This window comes from Physella acuta, unplaced genomic scaffold, assembly GCF_028476545.2.
Source record: "Physella acuta isolate Inbredline_101_S28 unplaced genomic scaffold, ASM2847654v3 ptg000281l, whole genome shotgun sequence".
In the NCBI taxonomy this organism is placed as follows: domain Eukaryota; kingdom Metazoa; phylum Mollusca; class Gastropoda; family Physidae; genus Physella; species Physella acuta.
In genome coordinates, this window is record NW_026731800.1 from 208,447 (window position 1) to 223,557 (window position 15,111).

Sequence of the window (15,111 nt, forward strand, 5' to 3'; positions counted from 1 at the left end):
TATTTAACTCAAAAAGCCAAAATTATGTTTTAAAAGTAACCATCAACTTTCTCATAACTGATGTTATTTGCATAATTTATATTTTGTTGTAACAGCTAGAAATTTCTTTTATGTAACATGAACAGGTGGTCATATTGAAATGTTATGAAACATTTTATTGGGTAATGCTAGTATGTGTCCTATTTGTTCCAGAATGTAAAGGATCTTTACAGGTCTATTGGTCACTACTGTATTTCGAGTACGTAAATAACCAGCTACCTCCTCCCCTTTGGCTACTACTAGAGTAAACTGAAAAATTAGACCTAACTATTATTTTTGTCTAAAGATGATGCAATACACAGAGTAGTTTTGTGTGTAATTAGTGTAAAGATATACTTAAATATTCAGCACTCTAATATTGAAAACACAGACCCAAATAATTATATTTATACCATTCAAAATCTTGCAACATTCATACAAATTCTATCTACTTTTTCTCTATGTAATGAGTACTGTTTTAGCAGCTTCAAGAATCAGATACCCTAATGATTTTAAGTATAAACTATCTAGAGAGAATAACTGCATCTAAAAAGTCATAAGATGATAAAAGCAAAATAAAACTATTTTTGGCTGTTTAGACTTTATTTTAGTTAATGCATACAAACAATATGTTTGTTCATGTATTGCATACATCATGATACATTTTTTTTTCTTCAGAGCTTGCTCATCTAAAAGATGTGGGTTTGAAAAATATGAGCAAAACAAATGTTCGTGGTACAAATAGGAAAAACCCTGTATCTGATCATGAAGTATTCTTTCAATAAAGAAAATTAAAACATTTTAATAGCATTTTTTCCCTTTTAAAAACAAAAATGGACAATAGCAGTTAACTAAGCCCATCTACACAAGAAACAGATTAATCTTTGCCAATAAATTAAATATCAATTTTAATTTTGGTGTAAATATAAAACAAACAGACACTAAAGCCCTCTTTACATGTGTGTTATTTAATCACATTACTGACGGTTTAACTGGTAATTAACTACTTTAAAGATACAAACATGTAGCTTAAAAACATGTTCACTGTGCTTAGAAGATAATGAACCAGCATGAAACACTAGAAAAACTCCGCTCTTAAAACAGATTTCTTACAAAACAAAAACAACAAGACTACGCTGTCATATGAAATATCAACCATCTTGATGAATGTGCAACAGAAACAATCCAATGACAATGCATAATCAAAGCTAATCTTTTATCAATCTTCAAACCATAAAATATCACTAAATCAGAACCAAGCTTTCAAGCATACCGGTTCACATACATGTTAACTAGTAGACGTTATATCAAACACAGCATTCAAGAAAATAAAATAAATAAAACTTGCACATGAGAAAATTCATAGATTAGAAGGTGACATAGCATAACTGTTATTAACATTCAGCATCAAGCTCCAAAAAAAGCATTCATTAAATCTTTGTTCTCTCACACATTAAACATGACATTATTAGGTTTTGTTTATCCACAAAGCAGTTAAATATATATGTTTAGTAAGAGGAGGTGTCCTTTACTAACCAATTAAAATGTGGACAAGTAAACAAAATGTAAGAATGAACTAACATCCACTTAATGTACATGTTAATTCCATGATATTAAACAACAAATGGAAAACACATCTATTCAAAAGAAAGAGAATATGTATTGACAAGAAAACAATATAAATCCACTTTCGAAATGAATAGTTTTATGAAAAAATTCACTATAATTATAAATGGAAAAAATTTATGTATAAAGTTATTATGAATGGAGGAAGGGAAGTTTTAACCATCTGATTCAATTATAATAGGCAACTTTTAAAGCAAGTAATGGCTGAAAACAAAAGTATATATGCTAAGCTAGGTTTGACTGAAGAATTGTTTTTACAATAGACCAATAATAACAGTTTTCCAAAATCTTGCAGAAAAATGAAGTTTATGTACACATACAAACCTATTAAACATATAAAGATGAGGGAAGAAAAGAAACTACATACACATACAGTAGGAAAATGCTCTTCGGATCACATTTGAAAGGATACGGGTAAAAATAACACAAAAGTAGAATGATGACTAATAACTCACTGTTTAAATTACATATTAATCGTGAGCTGAGCTTTAACATTCTAAAACAAAAGAATGGAAGTTTTACCATTGTCCAATCACACAAAAACAAGAGCTATTATAAATTCTGTCAAAATTTTCCATATTTCAAATATAATAAATTACTGAATTTTTAAGAATATCTTTAGTAAATAAAAAAAAACATTACAGACCCTAACAATTCTGCCTAATAAAAACAACAGAAGACATCAACAAACTTGTGACTGAAACTATTGTTACTGATCTTTAACATGCGCAACCTTCTTTACTATTTTTAGTTGGGTCATCTTTAAGTTTGATCGGGTCTGGAAAATCACTGCACAATTCAACATCTGTTTCCTGGGCCATAGCATTTTTGGCAACTGCCTGGAAAGCTTGCTCTACATTAATAGCTTCTTTAGCTGACGTTTCAAAATAAGGAATGTCTCCTTTACTGTGACACCAGCCCTGGGCCCTTCGTGCTGAAACCTGTATTGGATTAAAAATATGGAATTAAATAAGCCTTTAAAGAAATTCACTATACATATCAAATTCTTCAATTAAAAGTATAAAGAAAATCCTTCACTTTTTATAGTTGTTGAAATTCAATATTAATATTTTTTAAGGGGTATAGTTAGATGCACAACATACTGATCGGTTTTCCAAGTCAATTTTGTTTCCAATAACAACAAAAGGAAAGTTTTCAGGGTCTCTAGGTGAAGCTTGAATAAGAAACTCATCTCTCCAGCTGTCTAGTGAGCGAAATGTGTTAGGCATAGTAACATCAAAGACAAGTACACATCCGTCTGCCCCACGATAAAAGGCTACACCAAGAGACTGAAATCTTTCTTGACCTGCTGTGTCCCAGATCTGAAAAAAAAAAAAACTACTACTAAAAGGGTACTATAGAATAAAATCAAAAAGGTTCAAGCAAAAGTAATAATATAAAGCTGTTTTTTGTCTATATGACATCTCACTGTCAACTGACCTGCATTGTTACTATTCTGTCATCAACCATCACCTCTTTGGTAAGGAAATCTGCTCCTATTGTTGCTTTATATTGGTTGCTGAATTTTTTGGCAACATACTGATTCATTAATGATGTCTTGCCAACACTGTTAAAAATTATTATAACATTTTTAAAAAATCTATAATCTAAGACAATTTTAAAACAACATAGGTTTTTAAATATTATCAAAATGAAAGATTCTTATTAATTAGAGGTCTACACATTGAAAAGTATTTGATAGCTTGGCATTTTACAGACCTAAGGGCCTAAATGCACCTCAGATTTTTCTAATGTGGCACAGTCCGAATAGACAAGAACTAAGTGAAGTACCAATATTTATGAATAGTAGAAGTCTAGATGATGACAAGATTTTGGATGAGGTGAAAGCAGGATACATTATTTATTTTTTTCTGGTTAATCTATGAATCACAAATGTGGTTATTTTTTCAATGGTAGTTAATTTTAAATGATTTTTTAAGTTAACAATATGTCTATTTTCAAAATTGCAAGCAATATGATTAGTAAAACTTTTTATTTAATGTGGCCAATATAGCGATATTAAAAAAGGAAGTTTTATTATCCATGATATATATTTTCTAAGTATTTTTAATTAAATTTTAAACTGAACTAATAGCAAAAGGTGTGAAGTTAATGTTTTTCTAGGTGTTAAATTATTTTAATTTACTACTAGGGTACCAATCGCTGTACTCTCAGAAGAGAGGCTGATACGACACTTTAAGAAGATTTTTATCAATGTATTACCAATCATTTATACACATGTAACCTTGTTTTCTGAAACAGAATATTTTAAATGAAGCTACGCCAGCGCTAAATTTCTTGGTGCTATTCCTAGTTGTTGGAGCCAGGTTTGTCCACACTACCCACCAAATGCCACAGGGCGTGCTGCATAAAATCTCAGATTTTAAGTTATCCCTCCATAATAGTGAGGCAGAACAGATTCTTTTCACAGAAAAAAATTTGATTGTGTTCTTTTTGAATAAAAAAAAAATTTGAAAGATATTCACTCACCCACTATCCCCTAATATGATAACCTTCAACAGCACCTTCTTTCTGGATGCCATTGTTTTCAGTCTTATCTAGATGTAATCTCTCAGGCTGATGTTAGAAATCTAAAACATGAGAAAAACAAAAGTGGGTGAGGTAAGTACAATAACTAAGGCAAACAATTCACAACATAAGTATTTAAGTGTAAAAATTATGTACATCAGAACTCACTCAGCCAATAAAATCAAAGCAACTAATTTAAATAACCACTGAATGCATGAAAACACTAGAAATAATTCTAAAATATACTTCTTAGTTACAAAACAAAGAAGACTGTGCTGTCATATGAAATAAGCTTAACGAATGTGCAACAGAAACAATCAAATGGCAATGCATAATCAAAGCTAACTTTTTTTTTTCAATCTTCAAACCATAAAATATCACTAAATTAGAACCAAGCTTTCAAGCATACCAGTTTACATACAAAAGTGTAAATAAAACATTCCTAAAATAACATTTTAAAATATAGCTACCCAAAGCAACAAGATTAGGTAAGATAAAAAAAATAGATTGTATTGTCATGCTACACAATAAGACTCAGCGCACCTAAATTATGTTATCATATTAGCCTACATAGATAAAAAGAAAAAAGCATCATATTTATCAATCTTGCAATGGGCCAGCTATCATGCATACAAATGTATTCACACACTACACAGAGACTTTGTACTCAAGCTGCTCTACACACATGACCCACACCTTAAAATAGTAGAATCAATTTACACACAACCATCTCTAAAAGAATTTGAAGCTTGTAAAGCATTAAAAGAATAAGTCCACATGACATACTTTTAAGAAAATTAGTTCTCACCTTTAAGCTTCCAAATGATAGTAGTTAAAAATGCAAGAAACTAGCTGTTGAACTGTTTCACATATGCCTGCACTACTTTTCTATATCTTCTCAAACAACTCCAAAGGCCCAAGCCCTAAAAGTGAAAATTATTATCCTTCTATTAATTATAATAACAAAACATACAAACACAATTTAATTTTTCTTTTAAAACATCAAACCATTTATTTGTATTTAGGATTTGGTGTTAAAATCCCTGCCTTTTATACCACAACTTTATACAGTTATAGATAAGTTGATAAAACAATACATACAACAAAATATTCTACTACTTGTTAAGAAAGAACAGATTTTAAAGTTTTTGTTATTACTGGTAAATGATTAATATAAATTTATCACTACTACTACCACTTGATCTAACCAAAAATTAATTAATTAAACAATAACAATTTTATTAGGTTTGGTTTTGTTTGTACAGACTGGAGGTAAATGACACTAGTCTCACTAGTTATCCAACTTAATGGGATATTATCATTAAAGAAAACAAGATAGTTGTGGAAAGTAGGCTTACGGTATTTAAATTCAATTTTTTGAAAGAGAGCATTGGTTTCACTTTTATATTTAAGGAGCACTTATGTAACATTTTATAAGATAAAATATATATAATTTTAAAATGCTAAATTTTGGCAAGTTCATTATCTAACAAGTGCATGTTCAGAAAAAGCTATGTTAAGCTTTTTAATGTCATTGTCACGATCTTTTACTTTATCAATCATATAGATACATCTAAGTAATAAGCCAAAAATTTAAAATAAATTTATTTTTAAAGTGCACATCACAATAACAGCTTTTAATAAAAAAATTAATTGATTCATAGCAAATTATGAGGGATCTGCATGGTCAGTACAGATCATTGATGCTAAACCAAACAGTCCCGAGTTGGAACCCCCCAGCTGGGAGCAGCAAACCATCTAGGAAAGATAAACTCCAAAATCAAACAACTGCTGCCTTGTAGTTTGTTCTTGAATGGAAGCAAAGCCAGAAAAAAAAAAGGCTGAAATAGGAGTCAACTGCCTATACGTTGCCTAACATGGTAACATGTAATACTTAATTGTATTGGTGGAGGAAATACTGTCCAAAATTAAAATTAAGAATGAAAAAGATTACAAATGGTGTAAAATTTAGTATTAAAAGAACTTCAGCACTAAATGATCAGAAAAAGTTATCAAAAAACAATGACATCAGCTTACAGATTTGTATGATAAAGTGCTGACTACATCCTAGAAAATGGAGCACAAAATAACCAAGTCCAGTTCTTAGATTGATTTTATAGAAATGCCTGAATCTATACAGTAACAATAGGTAGAGGACTCAAATTAGGTAAATTGGATCCAGAAATTACCACATATTCTTTCACACACAAAATGACTAACATCTCAGGGAACAACAAAAAAAAAAATAACTGTCCGAGAAAACTTACAAATTAAATTTAGGTCTATGGAAAAGAAATATTTCATATAAGCCCCTAGGGCCTAAACCGTAGACCTGTTTAATGGTCTATCAACACTTGAAATAGACAACTGAGTGGGTTAAAAGTGAAAATTGTCGAATTTAATCAAGAAATAATATTTTAAAGAAAAGCTAATTAAAACATCCTCCCACTACTTGGTATCTAGATCTAGTCACAGTTATATCACATAAAGATGACTTGAATTAGAAAACAGTTTGTCACATGATTTAGTAATTAGTTAGACCAATTGAGGCTATAGTTAATTATAGAACATGGAAACTAGATCTAGTTTGTCACATGAATGTGCCAGGAATAGGACAAATAGATCTAGATAGGCCTAGAATACAATAGGCCTAGAATTTAGACCTATAGGCCTACTAATCAAGATTTTAAAAAAAATATACACCAGATCAACCTACTAAGTACTAGATCTAGATACTAACTAAAATTACTAAATAGAATCTAGATCTAGTAAGTTAGTTAAGTAATGGGCCTACTAAGTAAGTACAATCTAATAAATATAGAATCTAGATCTATATTGATTTGATACAAAATAGATGAAAATACTTTCAAAATACAAATAATCACAACAAAGAGCTTAGTTTAGGGGTGTGGGGAAATTGCGAGACGCGAAAAGCGAAATGGCGAGGCGGGAAAATGCGAGAAGGTAATGCGAGACATACTTGCGGAATTAAGGGTAAATAGCGAGACACTTTTGCGAAAAAAGTTTTTTTCTTTTTTTTCCATCTTTATTTATTTAAATTATTTTTTTTGTTTTAAAATAAACATTCTCATCACAGTTGACCTCCTCGTTCATCCCACAAACAACACTGGCACCCATGTACTCATCATCATCATCCGCACGCTCAAAATCTGTTTTCCGTTTTTTATAATTTGTATTTTTTATCATTTCTGTAATTTTGGCAATGTCTTGCTCATTGCTGTCACCAGCAGTTGAGTTTTTTTTTAAAACATCGATATTTTCCCAAAATCTTGTCTAATTTCGGTCAAAATAGAGTATTTTAATCATTTCCTATTACAATGTATTAAAACAGTTTTCTAAAACGCGAAAAAAACGTCTAAAATTCTTTTTCTAACATTGCTTTTTTATAGTGTGACTTCACATCTAACCCCCCCCCCCCTCCTCCCCCTCATCACACATTGTCATAAAATTACAGACCCCCCCCCCCCCCCCCCTACGAGTGTGACGTCATTTATGGAAAACCCCAAATAACACCACCACCAAAACCAAAAAATTCAGATAAGTTCAACTTGGTTTTAAAAATATTTGAAGTAGGCCCATAGCTTACGTTACAGCACGAGCAACTGATAATATCGGTGACGTCACTTTATTTTGTTGTATCCAAATGATGTAGGCATTTCCTTGTGTTTAAATTTATATGGTAAAAAAAGCTAGAAAAAAATCGTAGGCAGCGGCTATAATACAAAATTTCTATGCAACAATAGAACATATGTTTGCGGCGGCAGCGGATCCGGGCACGGCGATCTTCAAAGACGGTAAATCAGGCGGCCTCGGCGTCCACACAAAAGACAGAAGTTGATCTATCGTCGGCGGTATTTCCGTCGGTTTCGAACAAGGTGGTATTCTAAGTCGACACAAAAGATGGGGGGAGTTGACGAATCATCAGTATGTCTAGCGACGGAAAAATCGGAAGTTTTAACAATGTAAACGAAACGTCTTTTAAGTCTGGACCAAATACCACTGAAAATCGGGTGCGGTAAATTTTTCGCAGAAATCTTCGCATTTCAACACCACCCAGCGTAAGTATCGGCTTGTGGTAAAATGCGAGACAAAAAAGTCACGTGACCGACCGTTTTCGCGCCCTTCTCGCATTTTCCCGCCTCGCCATTTCGCTTTTCGCAATTTCCCCACACCCTTAGTTTAGGCCCCTAGTTAAGTTAATAAGTAAAGTTGGGCCTAGGGGGATCAATTTTTAATTTATCCAGGATCTAAGATCTAGTAGATCCAAATTAATTACACAACACATAGATCTACAAACTTTTTAAAAAAATAATTAATCATCACGCATCTCCCAACAATCTAAAATCTCACTTGTCACTTCTCACTTTAACTTTTTGTCACTCAGTCTCAGACCTCGAGTCCCCAGTCTCACAATTTTAATAAATTATAATAATATTTTAAAATAGCTAACTATAATTTACAAAACAGTAACACATACGCAATTAAAAAATGATTCTTTAATTGAAATCACTGTATTTATTACCTAAATATTAAAGGAATTCCTTTGATTGATTAAATAGCTCTGTTCGAGTAGGGTAACTGGGTACAGAAAACAAACACCCTCTACAATATGGCGCTAAATCCCGTGACCAGTGACGTCACTCTTCCTATGGGGTCAGCTGTTAGATCAACTTCCGGATCAATAAGTATTTGAAATATAAAATGTGCGTGTGTAAGATTTAAGATATTAATCTACTAAACAGTGAAATACTATAGAATAAAGTCTAGCGTAAACCGTAAGATTAGATTGGGCAGTTTACAATATTAGCGTAATTCTAATAGACTAATTTAAAAAAAAAAAAAATAACAGAAATACCACGCCTACCAAAAACAACACAGTGTCAGTGAGTTACTGTTGTGTAGTGTTAAGTGACCCGCGGCTTAGGCCTTAGGAAACACAGCTGACTGACAATGAGTCGAATGACTAATCAAGTCAGTAGATCTAGTAATATAATTGAGGCCTATATTATAATATTAGTATTATAGAATAGCCTAAGTAATTACTAATTAGGCCTACTACTAATTAATTAGTTATAACTTAGTTAGTAGGCCTATGTTAAGTACTAATTTTATTTTAAAATTTTAGTTAGAAAGTCTACCGCCCCCTCCACTTTTTTTATACCAGTGTCGTTGCCCCCCCCCCCAAAAAAAAATCAAATGTTTGAGTAAACTGTTGGATTTCTAAGCCATCTAAGGTATAATTTAACTGTTAGGTAACTACTTAAATTTGGCTAAATGTATATTATTGATTAGGCCTACACCCTTTGTAATAATTTTTTGCATTGTTCAATTATTCCAATTAATCAATCATCCCTTAATCCCTGGTGTGTTTGGGACCACAGTTGATTTTCCTCACAATGATTGTTATGGCATCTTTCTTGGCCTTTTGCTGCTCTTAGTTATTTGGCAACAGGCAGCTCAATACATTCCTTGATGTCCTTCCAATTGTTGGTTTATTTATTTTGCATTGTAGTCATTGTTAGTTCAACTTGTAAGTAGTTACTCTTTTAGACCTGGTAGTTAAAAGGGCTAATGAGGAAGGGTTCACATGTTTCTTTGACCTCGACATGTGGTGATGTTAGTTCTGACTTCTGTGCCCAGCCACATATACTCTCCCACACGAGATCTGGATGGACTCAAGCACAGCTTTCAGATTTGAATCTTACGAATTAGTAGTCATGCCCACCATCCCATATTCCAACTATTTAAAAATTTATTGGCCTATTCTGGATTTTTCTCTCTTAATAAGTTAATTTGTAAGTATACTTAGAGCCTTTTTAAAAAAATCTAGTAGTCCTACTTAGAATTACAAATGTCAAGCATTTCTATAGAATATGGAAAATGCACTCTACTTCTAACTAAACATAAATTAAAAGGCAACAAAATATGAAGAACTGCTCATTTATATTTCTTAGGATTCTGGGTTAACATGTGCAGTCCCATAGAAAGTTTATAGCACTTTTCAGTTTCTGTCCAGCCCCAACCTAGTAATGGCAGAAGCAATTTTAAATATTAGTTATATTAGAACTATTATCTCCCTTAAATTGACAGATCAACTGCAATTCAAAGAAATATTAAGATTGTAAGCTGACTTGATTCTCAACTATGGAGGAAAATGAAGCAATATCTGACTTTGGTTCTTCTGAATTAGGAACTCAAGAGTAGTAAGAATCTTTTATTTAATTGTCTGTATTGTTTTGTAATATTTATCTAAATGAAGTGGTTTTACACAACCGTTTGTTAATTATATAATTACTATGGAGTGCATATAGCAATGAAAAATTTGTAGACCTAAATGATTTATTAATTTCCTACTTTCTCACCCATTTTAATAGCAGGATAAATTCTAGTAATCATAAAAGGAACAAGAGGCAAATCAAATTGTTCAATAAAGTGGTTATCTTTTTTTAAATTGGTTAGATGTGAAAGTCTAGAAAAAAGCAAATAAGTTAATAATAGTTTTCTTTAATATTAAAATTTTTTAGCTGGGATAATGCCTACAGTAGAGAGTTAAAATCTTTTGATGAAATTGGTGATGTAGGGGAAATTTGGTAAGTATGTTATGTTTAGTTTTTACTAAAAATTAAATACACTTCTTATCAGTAAGGAATTTTTAAAAGTTATAATACGCCTACCAATTAATTTTTAGTTTTAAAATTTTACTAAACATTAATGATAAACTAATAAATAAATAATAATAAAGAGAAAATAGTAAAACATGGTTTATTTGCCATTATGTAGGTTTGGAGAAGAAGCACAGCATAGGGTTGTAAACTGGATAGCGAATAAGTCTGGTTTACCCTCTACTGCTAAAATATTGGATCTAGGTTGTGGTAATGGGTTGCTCCTTCTTGCACTGGTAAGTATATAATTGTCTGAATTACATTTAGGATTTAAAAAACTCGTTACTATAAAAGAATCCTTTTTTTAGTTATCCTGCATAGAGGTTTTCTTGTTTTTATTTGTGAGTTATTATACATCTTAAAATGTGTTGACAGTTTTAAGTTCTAGTTGAGTTTGTATCAGAATTTAAATGTTTTACAAATTGTTTTTTAATCATTGTTTAAATGGCTATTTTTAACTAATTAATAAGGTACAAAATATTTTAACAAACTTTTATAGTGATTTTTTAAACCTACAGACAGAAGAGAACTTTACAAACTTAACAGGCGTAGATTACTCTGAGGGAGCTATCCAACTGTCCAAAAGCATAGCTAATAAGGAAGGTGTTACTGATATTAATTTCCTGGTAAGTTCAACTTTGAACTTCCTGTACTTATTAATGACAGATTGATAGATAGTTTACGCCATATATTTTGTCTATACTGCTTGTTTAATTAATTAAATGATTAGACATTAAGTTAATTTAAATTTGTACCTCAGGCAGGGCTAAATTCTCAGCTATCATCTACATTTTTGTATCATGAGACATAGGGTATTAGTTTTTCATCAACTGTATCATGGTGTTCGGTATTTTCCTTCCTCATTGAATTGCATCTGTACCTCACAAGTCATTAACCAAACTTTACTTCATCAGGTGTGTGACCTTTTATCTACTTCTTCTGTGGAAGATTTGTCCAAGCAAGGACCCTTTGATGTTTGTGTTGATAAAGGTACCTATGATGCAATCAGCTTACGCCAAGCCCATGTTGTGGATGACAGAAGGACCTACAGCTGTAGTGTTAAGTCATTGCTTAAAGAAGGAGGCTTGTTTATCATCACTTCTTGCAACTGGACATCCGAGCAGCTTAAGCTTAATTTTCAAAATGGTAAGTCACTTTCTAAATTGTTGTCGACTGCTTAAAAACTAACTTGCCCTCACGGAAATATATTTTCATTTTAGAAATTTTTGTTTCAGAGTTTGAGTTAGTTCATGAAATACCAGCTCCAAAATTTACCTTTGGTGGAAAAACTGGACAAACAGTAACAACACTAGTTTTTAAATTGAGGTAGCAAAGAGTCTTTCTTAAGACAAGCAAATGTGAAGGTGTTCTGACTTCTTTTTGGTGCTTTAAAGAAAAGGCCAAAATCTGATGAATCTCATCCTGACAAGCTGCAAGGACTGATCATGATGGTAACAGCCCATTGCCCATTGAGTTGTATGGTTTGGACAAGGTCTGATATACCATCGACTGGTTCCCTAAATATGGACAGATCTAATGCTATTCAAAGAATAGATATGTATAAGCTAATCAATAAATATACTTGAAGAGTTTATATTAGCTTGGCTTAGCACAGTTACAAAATCTCACTTTTGTATTATGTATGTATTTTTGCATGTCAAAAAGTCACTGTACATACCAGTAATGTTAAAGAATCAACCACAAAAACATAGAATTAAAACACAAAAACCTAGTCATTTTCATATAATTTATTTTAACCATTGATTTGTGAACTTTATACTTTTCTCATCAGACTATGTACAAGAAAACAAAATTGTACTTTTTTGTCATGAAAATAAAACAATGGAACACGCCAGTTATTTACATATGCTACATTTATAGATTGACCCATTTAGTGAAATTTGTATTAAAAAGTTAATGTAAGTAAATGGTCAAGACTGGCAGAGATTTAAACTGAACTTTGAACCATTTCCTCACATCAATAAATATGAACTACCCAACACTGTTTTTTTTTTTGTTTGTTTTTTTGGTACCACATCACCATAATGTTATTTTTAAATGACAAATTTAAATTACTTGCAAGTATCCAAACAAAAATCTTTTTTTTTTTATTTAAACAAAGCAATCATGGGAAATAAAAGGTTTGCTTGTTCAAATAGAATGAAGATATAGGAAAAACATTAATTTCAATTGGAATGGACTACACATCAAAGACTGCATTTTTAGCTAAACCACAACTGCTTGGCTAACACTTGTAATTTTTTAAAAAGGGTCAATGTTTTTTAGTCGAAAGTTACAAAACAATAAGTGATCAACAAAATTAGGTGTAAATGTAGAACCAGAAGAAGACAATTTCTTTTTGGGATTATTTACAATGTGAGGTGTTTAACAATAATGAAACATAATTATACTTGCTTATTTACAAAGTCCAAATATTTTTGTAGGGGAATAAAGAATAAAATAAGACAGACCTTAAGGCAACCGGTACTTTTAAATTAAAAGTAATGAACAGAAACAATAACAATTTTTTACATAATTCATTTGATGTCTGGCATTAGAACAATAAATACAAGACAGAATTAAAATTAACACTGTCAGCAAAAATTGAGAGTCTCATATCACAAGACAGATATACTGAATCTGTTAATGATAAAATCAAAGCATGACTAATTAAAAAAACCTTGACAATAGGCATTTAATAATACAGAGAAACCTCACAGCTAGTGAAACCATACACAAGTACTATGTTTTAAATAAAGCATTTCACAAGTGACTCAAATACTGAGTGGCTGCATCACACTTGAAAATGTTATATTTTTGTGATTTTTTTTTTTACATCTATATATTAACAAAATGGCACAAACACTTCTGTTTAAGAAAGTTACAATGTTTACCTAATGCAATTCAGAGAAGTTGCAAATGATTAAACCCATCAAAAGAATATAGTGAAGCAGTATTTTATAAATAATATATGCCCAATCTGTAAACACGGTGCTTGCCTGTTACCAGATTATCTGCAGACTAGTACTGGTAGTTGGCAAACATGAGAATTGTTAAAACAGGCTGCCGGACCTGTCTTCATTGTAATCACGATAGAAGCTAATACCTTCAAGTGTTGAAGCATGCTTTCATGTAGTTCTGTAGCAATACCCTTGCATTGGACTACTACAAAGTACTAATATACATCATTAAAAAATTTAGACACTTTGAAATCTGATAGTTCCAGATTAACATGGTCTATTTTTCAATCTCAATCTTTTTAGAAGAGCTTATGATTTTTTTATACAAATATTTCAGCATTTATCTCCAAATCAGTATTTCTAAAAAGGTATGCCCAGTAAATTTTATAATAAATATTTTTTCCACATAAAATACAGAGTATTTACATATATTGACAAATACTATAATGAGTACAAAGAATTAAAACTTTTTGAAAATAATAGAACAAGCATAAAAGATTTTGTAGTGTAAGTTATAGTAAGTTCAAATAATGTATGAGTGGAATATTCACTAAACAATTCTTAATAGAAAATAATCTAACAATGTAACATCTGATTTCTTCATTCTAAAAATATGCATGAAAAAAATATTTACAAGAAGGTTTTTAAAAATACATAGTTCATTTCAGGTGGTAATCCTAAATGTTTATTTACTTTTATTAAACTTTTTTTGAAAATCTTTTTTTATGATCATAGTATATCCATTGATGAATTATGTGACTAATGGTGTTTGTAATGGTGAAGATGACTGGTGTTGATTTGTTGGCTGCTGTTGTGAATTTACATCATCGTCTAATTTCTTCTCTGCCTTGAGCTTTCTCCACATACTTTCACCAAGGGCTTTAGCAAAATGTGCATCAACAGACCCTGCATCTATAGGCGGTGGTTCTGATCTTGCTTTGATTTCTGTCCACATCTGGTCACCAAGAGCCCGAGCAAAGTGGTCATCTACTGAGCCTGTCAGATGATAAGATTGTTACTGTTAACATTTTAACTTAAAATTTAAGGGAATTTTTTTTTTTAATTTATCTGCTAAGAAAGTTTCATTTGATTAAGAGTTTGAACTCAGTTCATTGCAACTGATGAGTGAGTTTAAGAGTTTGACCTCAGTTCATTGCAACTCTGACAAGTGAGTTATGAAGTTGATACATGTGACAGAAACATTCCATTAAGCAGTGCCGTACAACCCACAGAAAATATACATTGTACACTTGTTCCTTTTGAATGAAGAGGGGAATGTGTGATGATATTCCCCA

General features: G+C 31.3%; 3 protein-coding genes across 8 annotated transcripts in view; 1 reads left to right on the top strand and 2 right to left on the bottom strand.

The window, feature by feature from the left end:
- Nucleotides 1-967: 967 nt before the first annotated feature.
- Nucleotides 968-8,830, bottom strand: LOC131939510 (ras-related protein Rab-7a). Its single transcript, XM_059297847.1, has 6 exons — nt 8,717-8,830; nt 4,982-5,096; nt 4,135-4,235; nt 3,085-3,211; nt 2,748-2,966; nt 968-2,585 (listed from the first exon to the last, which is right to left on the bottom strand). The coding sequence occupies exons 3-6, from the start codon at nt 4,185-4,187 to the stop codon at nt 2,364-2,366; spliced, it is 621 nt and encodes a 206-aa protein (XP_059153830.1). The 5' UTR covers nt 4,188-4,235; nt 4,982-5,096; nt 8,717-8,830; the 3' UTR covers nt 968-2,363.
- Nucleotides 8,829-12,602, top strand: LOC131939509 (EEF1A lysine methyltransferase 2). Of its 3 annotated transcripts, none has more exons than XM_059297844.1 (7): nt 8,829-8,897; nt 10,285-10,397; nt 10,719-10,784; nt 10,975-11,092; nt 11,375-11,482; nt 11,771-12,002; nt 12,092-12,602. In XM_059297844.1, the coding sequence occupies exons 2-7, from the start codon at nt 10,339-10,341 to the stop codon at nt 12,184-12,186; spliced, it is 678 nt and encodes a 225-aa protein (XP_059153827.1). In that variant the 5' UTR covers nt 8,829-8,897; nt 10,285-10,338; the 3' UTR covers nt 12,187-12,602. The 3 variants fall into 3 exon arrangements, with proteins under 3 accessions (XP_059153827.1, XP_059153829.1, XP_059153828.1); XM_059297846.1 differs by lacking the exon at nt 8,829-8,897 and adding an exon at nt 9,081-9,165; XM_059297845.1 differs by lacking the exon at nt 8,829-8,897 and adding an exon at nt 9,702-9,989.
- The window catches only part of LOC131939508 (uncharacterized), a 39,237-nt gene continuing 36,715 nt past the window's right edge, over nt 12,590-15,111 (bottom strand). For all 4 annotated transcript variants that reach the window (XM_059297841.1, XM_059297843.1, XM_059297842.1 and 1 more), the window contains one exon: nt 12,590-14,812. In XM_059297841.1, coding sequence (XP_059153824.1) covers nt 14,568-14,812 — 245 coding nt within the window. In that variant the 3' untranslated portion in view covers nt 12,590-14,567. The remainder of the gene's footprint in view (nt 14,813-15,111) is intronic.

Excerpts from the sequence above, each read along its gene's own strand:
- LOC131939509 (XM_059297844.1), top strand. The coding sequence starts at position 10,339 with ATGGAGGAAAATGAAGCAATATCTGACTTTGGTTCTTCTGAATTAGGA. Across the intron at positions 10,785-10,974 it reads GGTGATGTAGGGGAAATTTG|GTTTGGAGAAGAAGCACAGC; the intron begins GTAAGTATGTTA and ends GCCATTATGTAG. Across the intron at positions 12,003-12,091 it reads TAAGCTTAATTTTCAAAATG|AGTTTGAGTTAGTTCATGAA; the intron begins GTAAGTCACTTT and ends TTTTTGTTTCAG.
- LOC131939510 (XM_059297847.1), bottom strand. The coding sequence starts at position 4,187 with ATGGCATCCAGAAAGAAGGTGCTGTTGAAGGTTATCATATTAGGGGAT. Across the intron at positions 2,967-3,084 it reads ACAGAATAGTAACAATGCAG|ATCTGGGACACAGCAGGTCA; the intron begins GTCAGTTGACAG and ends TTTTTTTTTCAG. Across the intron at positions 2,586-2,747 it reads TTGACTTGGAAAACCGATCA|GTTTCAGCACGAAGGGCCCA; the intron begins GTATGTTGTGCA and ends AATCCAATACAG.